The 15850-nt window shown below is 44.2% G+C and overlaps 1 protein-coding gene across 2 annotated transcripts in view; it reads right to left on the bottom strand.

The window, feature by feature from the left end:
* Positions 1–15850, bottom strand: part of LOC144498690 (A disintegrin and metalloproteinase with thrombospondin motifs 20-like) — a 417617-nt gene that overhangs the window by 172501 nt on the left and 229266 nt on the right. For both annotated transcript variants that reach the window (XM_078220194.1, XM_078220195.1), the window contains exon 16: positions 1910–2005. In XM_078220194.1, coding sequence (XP_078076320.1) covers positions 1910–2005 — 96 coding nt within the window. The remainder of the gene's footprint in view (positions 1–1909; positions 2006–15850) is intronic.

Raw genomic sequence — 15850 nt, 5'->3', positions numbered from 1 at the left:
AAAGTGTTTGGCATACAACTAATTAGGTTGGGAAGTGCAGTGACCATAGTTATATAGGTAAATACAGTAGCCATTTTATGCATGGTGATACCCATAGTGCGCTGAGAAACTAATTCATGTAATGTTCTGGTGGTCGGTGCTACCTGTGGGAGGAATGTTGACTGTCACCTGTGGTGCCATAGGATCTTCAATATCCACGTGAAACACTGTAACAGGCAGATGTGGCCTTGATTTAACATCTCATCTAAAGAACGGCACCTCTGACAGTGTAGCGCTCCTTCAGTATTGCAGCAGCACAGCGCCAGGGACCTGGGTTTGATTCCCGGTTTGGGTCACTGTCAGTGCAGAGTCTGCACATTCTCCCCATGTCTGCATGGGTTTCCTCCTACAGTCCGAAAGACGTGCTAGTTAGATGCATTGGCCATGCTAAATTCTCCCTCAGTATAACCCGAACGGGCGCCAGAGTGTGTCAACTAGGGGCTTTTTCACAGTAACTTCATTGCAGTGTTAATGTAAGCCTACTTGCGACACTAATAAATAAACTTTAAAAAAACTAAACAAATTGTTAGTCCAGTTTATGTGAAGTCTGGACTATTAGTTCTGCGAATGTATCAAATGTTACTGAAAGGTTCTGCTTAAAATAAGCTTGCTTTAATTCAGAACTTTCATTCAGGGCCTTTTGTTCCAAACTTAAAATAATGGTGAAGACCAAAAGTCCCAGAGCCAATAAGGGAAAAAGTAAATTGGAAAATTGTTTGCTGATCCCCTCAGGCGATTGAAACCAGTCCAGGAGATCATGGACCCAGTGTTATCTGTGAAGCCCCTTCAGCATAATGCAAGACCTAGTCCAGCTCCCTCTGGAAGCCATGCAAAGAACCAGCATCCACCACAGCACTGAGCCATTGACTTGTGGCTGAGTCTGCATGTCCATGTTGATTATAAAAATTGTATGGCTCAATCTGAAAACCAGTAGTGTTCTCCAGGTGCCCTCGCTCAATCAAATTTACCAATCATTCTGGACTATTAGTCCAGAAATTCAGCGAATATTCTGGGGACCCAAGTTCAAATCCCGCCATGGCAGAATTTGAATTCAATAAAAATATCTGGAATTAAAAATCTGATGACCACGAAACCATTGTCAATTGTCAGAAAAATCCATCTGATTCACTAATGTCCTTTAGGGAAGGAAATCTGCCGTCCTTACCTGGTCTGGCCTACAAGCTTATGGTATTTGCTACCAAATAAACCTGTTGGACTTTAACCTGGTGTTGTGAGACTTCTTACTACATGTGACTCCAGAGCCATAGCAGTGTGGCTGACTCTCAACTGCCCTCGGGATGGGCAATAAATGCTGACAAGCCAGCAATGCCCATGTCCCACGAATGAATAAAAATAATTTTTCTAAAATCTGGTTCATCATATTGTACTTTGATTGCTTACTGCATTTTGCTTGCGTTAGCGTGCTTATAGACATGTGAATGCCTGCATATCATGGGACATGGACATTGCTGGCATATATTGCCTTTCCTTTCTTAAAAAGAACAATACCATGGATTACACGTTGTGAACTCGGTGAAGTATTATATATTAGGCAGTGCACATCATGGACAGTGTGAGGCTTTTTAACCCTATCAGAGCTTCTTTTCAGCAGAACAGAAAATAAAGATTGGGGTGATCCAATACTCTTGGATACTGAATCCGCATTTCAGATTTCAAAGGAAGAAGTAAATTTTGCTGAAAAAGAAAGTTTATACAGAGAACATTCCTCAAGATTGGAGTCTGTGAATAGACGATTCTTGTGAATGGGAATTAGCCGAATTGTTAGGAGGTAAAATGCACCATGATACCCTATTCCAAAATTGGAAGCATTGAATTAATAAACCACAATAATTCTTCTCAAAATGCTCACCAAGGTAATTGTCATCCTCTGGCTTCCCTGAATAGCTGTGCTGCCGTACATCAATATTAGTTGCTCCTGAAGGTATTCGTACTACAACATTATACCCTTAAAATAAATAAATAATCTTAGTCAATGAAATGCAAACAATAATCCATCAACATCCAACCACACTCGCCAAGATTTGATCTTTAACAAAATGATGCAACTCCACACTGGATATTTTTTTAAACCTTATGTTTTAAACTGCTGTAACTCACTCAACAACAGCAATACTTGTATTAGAAAAAAAAACTTACATTTCTACAGCACTTTTCAAGTCTCAAGATATCTCAAAGCACTTCACCGTCTTTGGACTTCTTTTGAAGTGTAGTAATTATTATAATGTAGGAAAGATGGCATTTAATCCATGCAAAGCCACATAAACAGCAAAGTGACAATAACCAAGTACTATATCTTTCCGGGCTATTAGTTAAGGGATAAGTACTAAACAGGATGCTGGGAGAACTCCCCTGGTCTTCAAGTAATGTTCACCCAACAAATCATCCACAGACTACCTCAGTATTGCATGACAGTGTCAGCCAGGATTTTGAGTTTGGATCACTGTAGAGGGTATTGAACCCAAAATCTGGTGACTGCTGTGAGCCAGAACTAACACCTGAATTTATAGAGCAGCCATCTTTTTAAAGTAGAAAAATGTTGCACAGCTCCTCACAGGGATGGAGTTTGCATGTTCTCCCCGTATCTGTGTGAGTTTCCTCCGAGTGCTCCACTTTCCTCCCACAGTCCAAATATGTGCAGGTTAGGTTGATTGGCCATGTTAAATTGCCCCTTAATGTCAGGGGGTTTAGGAGGGTAAATATGTGGGGCAATGGGGATAGGACAGGACCTGGGTGGGATTGTTGTTGGTGCAGGCTCAATGGGCTGAATGGCCTCTTTCTGAACTGCAGATTCTATGATTCCATGTTCAGTAAAAATGGATGCAAGTCCATGAAGGATCAATTAGGAGTGGGGACTAGATGCTGCCCCTGTTCTATCCTGCATTATCTCACTTGTCTATCAAACCTAACTTCACAGGAATTTAAAATATGTTTGTTTATATTCCTTACATTCAAATCTCTCCATCTCTTTCTACCTCTGTAATTTCTTTGAGCACTTAAATTCTCCAGAATTATAGACAGCGCAGTGGCACAGTTGTTAGCACTGCTGCCTCCGTGACAGGGATCCAGGTTTAATTCCAACCTTGGGTAACTCTCTGTGTGGAGTTTGCATCTTCTCTTTCTGTCTCCAGGTGCTCCGGTTTCCTCCCACAGTCCAAACTTGTGTAGGTTAGATGGATTGGCCATGGTAAATTGCTGCTTGGTGTCCAAAGATGTGTAGATTAAGAGATTAACCATGGTAAATAATTGGGATTACAGGTTTAGAGTGGAGGCGAGTGGAGAGTGGGATGCTCTCTCAGAGAGTCGTGCAGACTCGATGGGCCGAATGGCGTCTTTCTGCACTGCAAGGATTCTATGCAGAATAAGCAGACTTTTTGAGTGCCCTTTTTCAACTCAGATTTGGTGGGTGTGCATTCAGTCACCTTGTTCCCACTTTGAGTTTCCCCCCCGAAATTTCTCAGACAAACTGGCATCGGTTCAGGAATTGTGTGTAGATCTGGAAAGCTCTGGGTGGAATTTTCCCTTCCGGGATGAAGTCTGGTAGCAGGGGCGGTAAAGTGTTTTCCATCATGGAGACTGCTGGGAATTTGAGCTGAATCACATGACCTCGGCCTCATTAATGATGTAGTCGGGGGTTTCCCGATGTTTTTCGTGGTGTGGCGGGCAGGATGGCATGTACCCTGCTGTCATATCGGGCACCCTAATTAAAAGGCACCCAGGCAGCTACTTACCCATCACACTGTTTGGGGAGATGTCCAGAAGATGACACGGAGCTCTGGTGCCCAAGTTCAGCTACGCCTCCCAGGCTGCTCTCCTCGGTCAAGCGGAGGCCAGGAGGGCTATCCTCTTTCCAGCTAATGTGAGGAGGAGCTGAGCAGGGATATGAACCCTGCATGGGAGCAGGTCTCCAGGACAGTCAGTGCCCAGGGCCTCCAGCAGAGGACTGAACTGCAATGCAGGATGCGGATGAATCATCTCATCCACAACATAGGGTAACTGCAGTAAAGTGATGCTTCTTGTTCCCACTGCAGTCCATCCACGCTGGAGGTGGTGAGACCATTGTGGTTCCCTCACTCCCATCCACACAGAGATTGCATTGTCTGGGAAGAGGAAGAGTGCAGGTGGAAGGGGCTACGGTGTTGAAGGCACCAGCGAGCATCACAAATGGTGTTCCTCTCTGAATCTTATCCATATGTGGATGGGCTCACTTCTCCAGAGGGGGCTGGCCCAGAGCCCTTCTGGACAACTTGCGGTTCATAGACTCTCACCACCCAGTAGTACCTTATGCAACCTTCATCTGTGGCTGGATGATTTGAACCCTCAAAGAGGTTAATGGTTGAATGTCTGATCCTGGGCAAAAGTTGCTGCACTGAGGACAGTCAGGTCCAGGATGGGGAAGATCCACGTGGTTGAAGCTCTACCCAGCGAGTGCTGCATATGGTGTCCCAGAGTCCAGTCACTGGAAGCCTCCAACTTCTCATCTCCGCAAGCTGCACCAAGCCTTCTTGAGATAAGCACTCACATTTACACGCCACCTTGGTCCAGATGTATTTTGGGCTGGTGTGATTTTCTGCGGGTGGTGCTGATGATTGGACGTGGTGTTTGGGGGCGGAGGGTTGGGGGTGAGGGGTAGGTGGGAATAATTCCGGTCAAGCCTTCATCTGCATTGGCGGATGGAAATCCCTTCACGCCGGCCTCTAGTGGGAATTGCGAGCTGCCATGGTGGCTTGGAGCAGACAATCCTGCCGTCATTTTACACTGGCAGGAAACAGTGTCCTCCCCTCCCCCACCCACCTTGGGTGGGACTGGATAATCCAGCCTCCAACTGAGCTTCAAATCAGTGATCAGGTTATTGAACTCCAGGAACCGATCACAAACTCCAATCCATACAGAGCCTTCGTCTGGCATCGTCTCAAACACACAAGCCATTAGCTTCTATGGATAGCAATTTAATTCTGGTTCTCTGCCTGGCAAGCCCTCACAGTAATGTGTACAACTGTATAACACTTTACGTACATACGAGCAACTATTAAGAAACTTATGAACTGCTTGAAGTTTATTTATTAGTGTCTCAAGTAGGCTTACATTAACACTGCAATGAAGTTACTGTGAAAATCCCCTAGTCACCACACTCTGGCATCTGTTCAGGTACACAGAGAGAATTTAGCATGGCCAATGCACCTATCCAGCATGCCTTTTGGACTGTGGGAGGAAACCGAAGCACCCGGACGAAACCCACGCAGACACGGGGAGAACGTGCAAACCCCACACATACAATGACCCAAGCCAGGAATCGAACCCAGATCCCTGGCGCTGTGAGGCAGCAGTGCTAACTACTGTGCCACTGTGAAGAAAGTGAGCTGAGAAAGTGTGTTAAAAAAAAAAAATCACTTTGCACACAATAGAATTATTTTATGTAGTCTAGCACGCAACATGTTTTTCTGCTTATTTTGCACCATGACTTTCCATTTGATTAACATTAGTTAAAACTGCAAGAAACACATTAAAGTGCCAGCATCCTGCTGTTCTCCATTAGGGTACCATCATTTAAAGGTGGAGAACCATGCCCAAAGTGGCTCAAAACATCTTCTAACACTGCAGCCACCTCATTTCACTTTAACTTAAGGCAACTGCATCCAATCAGTGTGCATGCTGACCTTTCTATGACCCACCACGTGTTCTCACAGCAGCAGATGGGAATAAGAATTGAATTCTGCTCATAACTATGGGTAATAGCTCTGATTACACTTAACTGCATTACACATGATTGGATTCTACACATGGGAATCCAGGCAGAAATTGCTTTTGTACACAGCTACAGGGTTGTACAAACAGAGGATAAAATCAATCCAGATTAATTCCGTTTTATCCACACACGACGATGCTCACTGATAGCAACAGAAAACACTACAAATGACTGCGGGCTGGATTTTTGAGCCCCTTAGGGCCAGGATCGGAGCCCGGGTTGGGCTGATCATTTCCGCTGCTTGCTGCCAATTCCTTGGCTCCATCCCACCTACGGGACATTTTTGAAACTGGGATCAGGACCTCCGCACAATGGGCCGCCAATCAGTATCATTAAGGGCCTAACTGAGGCCAATTAAATTAGGCCACCAGAATTTTCCAGTCAGCCTTCAGGTTCCTCCACTAATAGAGGCAGTAGAGGCAGGCAACTGGCAACAGGCCCGGGGGTGGGGGGGGGGGGGGGGGGGGGGGGGCGGTGGAGAGGGCAGGGTTAGCCCTCCAGGAGGCCTTGTGTGGCTAGGCACAAGAACAGTGATAGATATTCCTATACATGTGTAGTATAAGGGTGTTCGGGTTAGTAAGGATTAGGGTGAGATTGGGGAAACAGTACTGCCCACATTGTGATGTGGAGAGTCACATGATGGTAGACTTTGTGTAGACAAAGTAAGAGAAGTTGACATGAAGATAGTACCTAGACAGGGCTATATCTCAGAGTTATGTACATATTTGTGCGTCAACGATAAACACACGCCTCCAAACCACTTAGTGAGACATCAAACAACTGTACAACATGTTGGCAGCAGGTGAAAAACCTGAAAAGTAAAAAAAAACTAAAAAAGGTCTGATCTGAATAAAGTGAATCTAATTCCAAGGCACACAGCTAGAGAAGGGCTAAAAAAAAGCTCCATTGCATTCATGGAGGCTGAAGGGCAGAAGAAAGATCTACACAAAGGACTCTAGCAGAGCACATGGGGGTCCATTGCTAAACCTGATTGAATGCCAAGTCAAAGGGCCTAGCTAGATCACTAAAAGGGTGAGCAAAATTCAGAATAAGATGGAACTAATCTTTTAAAATTATTGAGGGCATTAATCAGGCAAAGCACACCCACTGTTTAACCAGTGCAGCTGGAAGAACGCTGCAATTGGGTCTGGAGTTGGCGCTATACCATGTAGCGGCCAAGCTCGGCTGAATGAAAAAAAAAATTAATACAGAAGACGGAGCAACAAAGTCACCATCTAATTAATTTCCCAAACTTTGAGCAGTAAATCCCTGGCAAATACCATTCGTTTAAAATTGTGAAAGTTATAAAGACGAGTCTCGGAAACAACTAGGAGCAAAATTTAGAAATGTGAGCTTAAAGGATGCCACACGAGAATTTAGCCCTGCTAAGGAAAAACTGTTCAATGTACAGAACCAATTTCCACATACAAAAGATGACTTTGCTGATGAAAAGTTAGAACAGGATGAACTTTTAGTATCAGGATTATACATTAAATTACGTGAAACAGGAAAAGGAATCATACATGTGGTGGGTGCCTAGAACCTGCTGCCGGGGGAGGTAGTGGAAGCAGATACGATAATGAGTTTTAAGGGGCGTCTGGACAAATACATGAATAGGATGGGAATAGAAAGATATTGTCCCTGGAAGGGTAGGGGGTTTTAGTTCAGTCGGGCAGCATGGTCGGTGCAGGCTTGGAGGGCCGAAGGGCCTGTTCCTGTGCTGTAATTTACTTTGTTCTTAGAATCGCTGATGAATCAGAACAGTTGGTTAAATACAGAATTAAGAACAAGCTGATGAAATGTTGGAAATTCAGCGTGAAAAGAGCAATGAAATTTTTGAACCTTGACCCAATCTGAAGAACATGAAAAATGAGATGTACTGTATAGAACTGCAAAATCCCGACTGTAAAAGCAGGAAAGAGAAATTCTAACAAACAGATTGAGGATCTAATGAATGAACTGAAAGAATTTAAGAAGCAGTCAATTACCATGGATGAAAGACAGCAAAAGGAACTGAATGCCGTTTTTAATATGGCACCCAAAAATGATGGCAGGACTCAGGCCATCATGCCCATCCCACCACAGAGTACGACGCTAAACCCCAGGTGAATAGTTAATGAGGTTGGGACCAGAAGATATGAAGTAGTTTCCCACCAGTCTCTGTAGTGGGAACCATTGCCCATCCCCACCCCCTGCCACAGGACCTAGTCCCTGATGAGAGAATTCTGCCCAAAGGCAACTGAATTTGCCAGAGTAGATGCTGAGCTGAATGATATGATTAAGGGGGGTTGAAGAAGAATTGGAAAACGAGAGAGGAAACAAAATTGTGAAACAAGTGGAAGTGAAGATTTTTGCAATTCCAACTTCCTGGGAAAAACTCTACAAAACAAAAGAACACCAGAGTCTATGAATGACTGGAATGAACCCCTCCTCCAGAAAGAATGGGATAAGCCTATGGGATCCGATCAAAGATGACAGGTTGTCAACAAATGAAAACATAACACTAAAGAGCGCAAGAGGCAAACCAGATGTTGAAAGCTCAGTATTTGAAACACCAAGCAACACAATTTCAACTCTGAACTAAGCAAGTCAGCCCAAATTAGCTGAGACTACCACACCTCCAAATGGGAAGAGAACCAGTCATACAGCGGCCAAACAATCTGAATTTTAAAGTCAAAGAGGAAAAGTGGTGGCATGGCAATATATATTGGCAAGGACATAGGGGGAGGTGTAGTATAAGGGTGTTCGGGTTAGTAAGGGTTCAGGTGAGACTGGTCAAACAGTACCACTTATATTATGGTGTACAGTCACATGATGGTGGTTTATATGTAGAGAGAGTCTAAGAGAAGTCTGCATGAAGATAGAACCTAGATAGGGCTATACCTTGGAGATGTGTGTGTGTGTGTGTGTGTTAACAATAAACAGCTTATATTCAGTCGCACAAGCCTGCAGAGGTGACCTGGAAACAGTCCAACTTCTATTTCCCACCCGGAGGGGGTGGAGGGGGGATTCCAGCCAAACCCCCTGTTCTGACAGGATTCATTCTTTTCAAGATACAGTTATTTTGGAACTTGCAGCTCTGAGCTGAGTCTCTGAGCTGAGTCTCTGAGCCTCGGCAAACCATTTAAACAGAGACAACATCGCCACAGCACTTGCACAACAGACGTACTTTCCAGCAGGAGCTGATGGTTAGTTTAATGATCAGAAGCAGGAACACTGGGTGAAAATTCCCTTGCATTCCCCAGAAAGGAATCATTTCTGTCCTGGGCTATGAGTGCATGAGAGGCCCACCCCAGGCTGAGTCTTGTATCTGGAAAACAGCTGCAGACGTGATGGGGTTTCTAAAGCTGGATCTTTTAACCCGGATCGAGATCAGCAGTCGGAATGTCATTGACTGTCGGAAAATGTTGCAACTGGATTTCATAATGCAAAAAGCAAAGCTATTTGCCTCTATCTGGTCTGCCCCACCCACTCCACCCCACACCAACACTCTCCATCCGCCCTCAGAGGTACTGCCAAAAACTCTGATCAACAGGGGCCAATGAAGTTTATGGCACCAGGTTTCAGTGAGTCCCTGTGCTGGGACATTCAGCATGCATTGCCTCAATGGAGGGCAGTAAAAATGTAATTCTCACTCCAACACCACTGTACGCCTGTGATAGGCCTATGCCAGCTGATGAAGCCCCGAGAATCCCAAGGCAATGTAGAGAACGCGAAGATCCATTGAAATAGGCTTTTGCTGCATTTTGCTCTCAGCGAAATGGTGATTCTCAAGGACCAAGGTTAAGAAAATCAACCCATACAAGTCACACCCAAAACCAGTCCATCCATGGGAGAAAGTCCTTGTTAAACACCCCAAATATAAACTGAATCTGTGAACCCCTAGGACAAAGTGGCAGAGTCATGTATCTCATCATTATTTAAAATGGCTTTATTGTGTCTAGATTTCCAAGGACCTTTGTGTAGCAAGTCAAATGCAATATTCTAGATAGGATAGAAACACATGTTATCTGTTACAGGAAGATCAACTCAGGATTGGAGAAATGGAATGAAGAACGCATACCTTCTCACCATCACCTGCGCACAGCAGGCCGGCAGTGCAGTCTTACCATTGCAGGGGTATTTTTGGGATTTGACCATGGCCTTTTGTTTGTTCCCACCCCATTCCCTCTGAGCCAGAATGCTCCCAGCTCACCCACCACTGGAATTTTAGTGGGCGCATTGCAGACAATGTGAAACCCCATTGACAGTCAGGTGGAAATTTTCGGCTTTTAGACCAGCACGGCTGGAGAATTCACCCAATGTGTCGCAAATTGGAAGTGCATTGATTAGGGAAATATGGATTTTTTTTGGATGCTAACTCAAACGAAATCTACCCCCTTTCCCTGTCACGCAATTTACTTTCAAAGACCTCCATTTATCCACACGTTGAAGTATCAGGATGTTTAAAATATTCAATAGTATTACCAATAATTAAAGAAGGAACTGACAAAATGAATTGAATCTGACAGAATGCAAAAGCAAAAACAGGCTAAATAAACTCATCAGTTTACACATGGAACTTGCCTGCTTTGCCACGGTAGCTCAATTATGAAATGTCTTAACAGCTCCAACTCATACACACTACTGCTTACAGAATGCTGACTATGTTAAGTATGAGGTCTAATATTGGACTAATAAGGGACTACAAGGTAAGTGTAAATGAATAGGAATGGTTTATTCAATATTGTGTCAGTAGCACAGTCAGTACAAAACTGAGCTAGTAAGCTCCACCCAGGAACTTGTGCCCTGGGTCACCTGACCCATTCTCTTAAAGGGGCAAATGCCCATCCACATGTATAACAGACTGCATCTCAGTTACTGAAAGTGGAAAGCTGGGATGGGGGTGGGTAAAAGATAAATGTCCTCACACACTCAATTAGCAAGTCTCAATAATAACAACTTCAGGAGGGAAAAGAGACTTTGACTTCCATCATGAGCAAAGAAGAACTATTTCTTATTCAGTTTCATGCGGGAGAGATAAATGTGTTGCTGCACCCAGAATGGGCACAGGGCAGATTTACAGCGCTCCAACCTGCACTTCATGTGAATGTGGCTCACCAAATCACCCCATCAACATAAAGGCAAAGGCTCTCTTCCTCTCTGGCACCTATCAGTCTTGCACGCGCAGTGGTTAGCATTGCTGCCTCACAGCGTCAGGGACCTGGGTTCGATTCCCAGGCTTGGGTGACTGTTTAGAGTTTGCACATTCTCCCAGTGTCTGCGTGGGTTTCCTCCGGGTGCTCCGGTTTCCTCCCACAGTTCAAAAATGTGCGAGTTAGGTTGATTGGCCATGCTAAATTGCTCCTTAGTGTTAGGGGGATGTCAGGGGGGTTATTAGGGTAAATGTGTGGGGTTACGGGGATAGGGTCTGGGTGAGATTGTTGTCAGCGCAGGCTTGATGGGCCGAATGGCCTCCTTCTGCACTGTAGGTATTCTATGATTCTATTCTATGTTCAGTTACTTTAATTGTATGGGTTTCAAGCACTACCTTATTAATATTTCTTGGTTCCCATTGCAGGCAGTAGTCTTGCCCCAGGAGAATGCTCTACATATTTATGCAGACACAGGCTAGTAGAGCTTCCTTAGTAAACATTTCAAGCGTTTAGAAGCATCTGCACTCCCCAAACATTTAAAATCAACTCCAGCTAAATTTAAAGAGGGTTCAGAATATGCAAAACATTTCACCCCTCCCAACTCCACCAAACACATCAGAACCAGGCTTGACATATCACAGGACTTGTACACTAAACCAGAATTGGTCAGTCTGTCAAAACTTAAGCCCAAAAAGCCCCTATTTTTAAATATAGACAGCCTGGATTTTCTGGTCAATGATAAGTAAACGGCAATCGCCATTCATTCTGCTTAAAGTTGCCCACAAACGTTCTGTAATCTTTCAAGCAGCAACTTCTGATCGATGGGTGATTCAGCACAGCTCCCTCTGAGGGGTGATGGTGGTGGTGGTGTTTGGCAGTAATTGAGAGTTATTGTGCTGTTAAAATGCATTTATATGATAAATATTGGTAAGTACTGGAACTTCATGCCTTTTATATATTCCAATACTGATTGTATCAGCGTGATGCAGCAAAGTTTGTGGAGGATCAGGGTAAATCAGACAGAAGCTTCCATGATACTGTCCAGTGTACTCCTCTATCCTAATGAACACTTTTGTGACTATTCTTACTGCAAAATCTAGGCCATTAGATTGTCCACCCTTCTCATAACTCATGGTCTTCTCATAATTACTCATATATGTGCAAAAAGCCAGTTAGCATTACTTCTGACTTGCTCTGTTTCTGCTAAATGCCTAAAACCTGGATTTCCTTTCTTAACTTGTTTTCTTCCTTATTCCCTTGGATTTACATTCCCTCTTTCTTTCACAATTTCACTCATCACCACTCTCTTGCCCCCCCACCCTCCCCCGTCTCACATTTGTTCTCGTCTGTATCGCATTCCATCGCTCCCTTTTCTTCATTTTCATTTCTTGTTCACCATCCGATTATCTCTGTCTCCTGCCTGTGCGCACATTCTTCCCATTTATTCCTACCCCGTTACTCCCAATTTCACTTCCTCACTGCCCGGCCGGAATTTTATCGCCTTGCCCGTCCCAGAACCAGGGCGGGTGAGGCTCGCAGAACGGCATTCTCCCATGGCCTCAGGCAGGATCTTACGAACCTTGGGCGGGCAAGGTGGTAAAATTTCATCTTTCCATCTCACCCTAATGTATCTTTCCATTCTCAGTCTTGTTTATCTCAATGACATTTTACTTTTCTTTGCAAATGTCTCTTGTCCTCTTTTTCTCATTACTTCTTTCCATCTCCCATGCTCCACTGCTGTCTTCTAACTGCTACCCAAAGTTGAACGACTGGCCATGTGTTCCAGTATGATTGAGTGACTAGGTGGAGCATTCCTGCTCACTCTAACCCCACAGAAATACAAAGAATTGTTTTTTAAGGTGGTGATTTTCTGAGTGGGCTCCGGCAGTTCCCATAAGGAAAGCTGGTTTGGCTGTTCAAGGCCTAGTCCCAGTGTAACAGAGAGGGGAGTATATTGAATGTATCGTGGTGGGGTTTTTAAAATTCATTCGTGGGACATGGGTGTCGCTAGCTGGCCAACATTTATTGCCCATCCCTAGTTGCCCTTTGAGGGCAATTGAGAGTCAACCACATTGCTGTGGCTCTGGAGTCACATGAAGGCCAGACCAGGTAAGGATGGCAGATTTCTTTCCCTAAAGGACATTAGTGAACCTGATGGGTTTTTCTGACAATTGACAATGGTTTCATGGTCATCAGTAGATTCTTAATTTCAAATGTTTTGTCTTGAATTCAAATTCCACCACCTGCCGTGGCGGGATTCGAACCCCATGCCCCAGAACATTAGCGGAGTTTGCGGATTAATAGTCGAGTGATAATCCCACAGCATATATGGGTACACACTCGACTCTTTGGGACTGGAACTTGAAAATCTAACAATTATGGTGGTTAAGTGGATGCCTGCCTATTCCTGTCAGGAACGCTGACTGGCCATTTGTACTTCAGGACAGCCCCAGACATTCCAGCTTTGGCAAATCAGCTCAGCGGGTAATGGCAGGATTGGTGCACCAACCGGCATAAATTGCAGTGTCATTTCTGCTCAAGTATGAACCAGAAAATTCCAGGCCTAGGCTCAATTCTGCATCTGCACAGGTTGTTTTCCCTATAGAAAAGGCCAATTGAAAAATGGAGTTTTCACTCTGGTTTGTGACTATCTAACTGACGGAACCATTCCCGGAGGCAGTGGCATATTGGTATTGTCACTGAACTAGTAATTCAGAGAACCAGGATCATGCCCGGTTCAAACTCCACCATGGCAGATGGTGAAATTTGAATTTGATAAGGGAAGAAAATATCTGGAATGAAAAGTGAAACCATTGTCAATTGTTGTTAAAATCCCATCTGGTTCACTAATATCTTTCAGGGAAGGAAATCTACCATCCTTACCCAGTCTGGCTTACATGTGACTCCAGAGCCACAGCAATGTGGTTGACTCTTAACTAGCCCTCTGAAATGGCTGAGTCAGCCAAATTTCTATCACCAAATGCTGAAATTGGTCCCACATCCTAAATATCTCTGTAATCTTTCAAAGTAGGTCATTTCTTGGGGGTGAGGAGATTAATTATACCAAGGGTATGACCAATCTTATTTCCTTAAGATCTTAAATGGGATATTTTAAGACTTAGCTGAAATGTGCGCTTAAGATCAAGTTGTTGTAATAATATTGAGCAACACTTGGGGGCGACAAATGGTCTAAGCTCAACTTCAGTGACAAGTGGAATAATTTCCAGGGTTAATTACATAAACGTCACCAAACGAATTCTTCACAAAGAGAAAAATCAAAAGGCCAATTTTGTGACAAAACCGTTGTAAATGCTTGAGGATCATAATCAGCAAAGGAAATGATACAACACTATTATTGTAGCCTTACACTTTGGGGCATTATAATAGGAGGTGCTTGTTATAGGGGCATAATTCCATGTCTCATAATCCATAAGGTCAGTTTTCTAAAGGGATACAAGGGGCTACACTGACCACCAAAGCCCTGAAGAGCCTATTCCTGACCCCCATTGATCAGTGCACACTCTCCAGCAGTTCTCTGCAGAATGTTGAGATGAGTTCTGGCTTCAACATTACCAGGTCCATTAGGCTGGTATTTATATCCATACTGCTCACTTCATTTTAAATCCCAGTTTCTATCAAGTCAGTGGTTTGACCACTTCAATTGAGCTCAGTACTACTGGGTTAGGATGGGGGTGGGGGTGGGAAATGAACCAACTATATTTCAAACCCTCATGCCTAAGACATGACACACAACTGTGGATAGAATCAGGTTCGGTATTAATCCTTTGAACAATCATACAGTCCAACAGTTGCATCTATTTGTAATGACCACATTGGCTAATAGAGAATGAGTGTAAATGTCTGTGGAGGTGTACAGTAGCAAAACATTGGGGCCTTCAGGAGAAAAAGGGAGCAAATCATTAATGTTCGTGAATTATTTCAATTTGCTTTCCTCCACAAAGCTGGAATGTAGTCCTCATTGATGAATATACATCGACCCTTGTATTTGGCCTTCTTTGACCTCACAAAAGCCTTTGACACTGTCAACCGTGAGGGATTATGGAGCGTCCTTCTCTGTTTTGGCTTCCCCCAAAAGTCTATCACCATTTTCCGCCTACTCCATGCTGACATGCAAGCCACGATCCTGACTAACAGATCCACAGTTAGAAGTCTCACAACACCAGGTTAAAGTCCAACAGGTTTATTTGGTAGCAAATTATTTGCTACCAAATAAACCTGTTGGACTTTAACCTGGTGTTGTGAGACTTCTTACTGTGCTTACCCCAGTCCAACGCCGGCATCTCCACATCATAACAGATCCACCACAGACCCAATTCACTTTCGGACTGGAGTGAAGCAAAGCTTGTATCCAGATGATACTTGCGTGCACACACACTCGAAGGCTGAGCTCCAAGCCATTGTCAACATCTTCAAGACGAATGAGAGCATGGGCTTTACACTAAACATCCATAAGAAAATGTCTTTTACAAGCCTGCCCCCAACACACAGCACTTCCCCGGTTATCAAATTCCGCAATGAGGCCTTGGACAATGTGGATCACTTTCCATATCTTGGGTAGATACCAACAACAAGGTTCAACATTGCCTTCAGTGTGCCAGCACAGCCTTCGGTCACCTGAGGAAGAGACCGTTTGAAGACCAGGACCTCAGACCCAGCACCAAGCTCATGGTCTACAGAGCAGTAGAAATACCCGCCATTCTATATGGCTCAGAGATGTGGACTATGTACAGCAGGCATCTCAAAACACTGAAGAGTACCACCAGCACTGTCTCTGCAAGATACTGGCAGGATAGGCACGATGGCATAGTGGTTAGCACTGCTGCCTCATAGCACCAAGGATTCCAGCCTTGGGTGAGTGACTATGCGGAGTTTACAAATTCTCCCCATGTCT

The sequence above is a fragment of the Mustelus asterias genome, chromosome 9 (assembly GCF_964213995.1).
Source record: "Mustelus asterias chromosome 9, sMusAst1.hap1.1, whole genome shotgun sequence".
NCBI classification, from domain to species: domain Eukaryota; kingdom Metazoa; phylum Chordata; class Chondrichthyes; order Carcharhiniformes; family Triakidae; genus Mustelus; species Mustelus asterias.
This window is presented reverse-complemented; position numbering and strand designations above follow the sequence as displayed.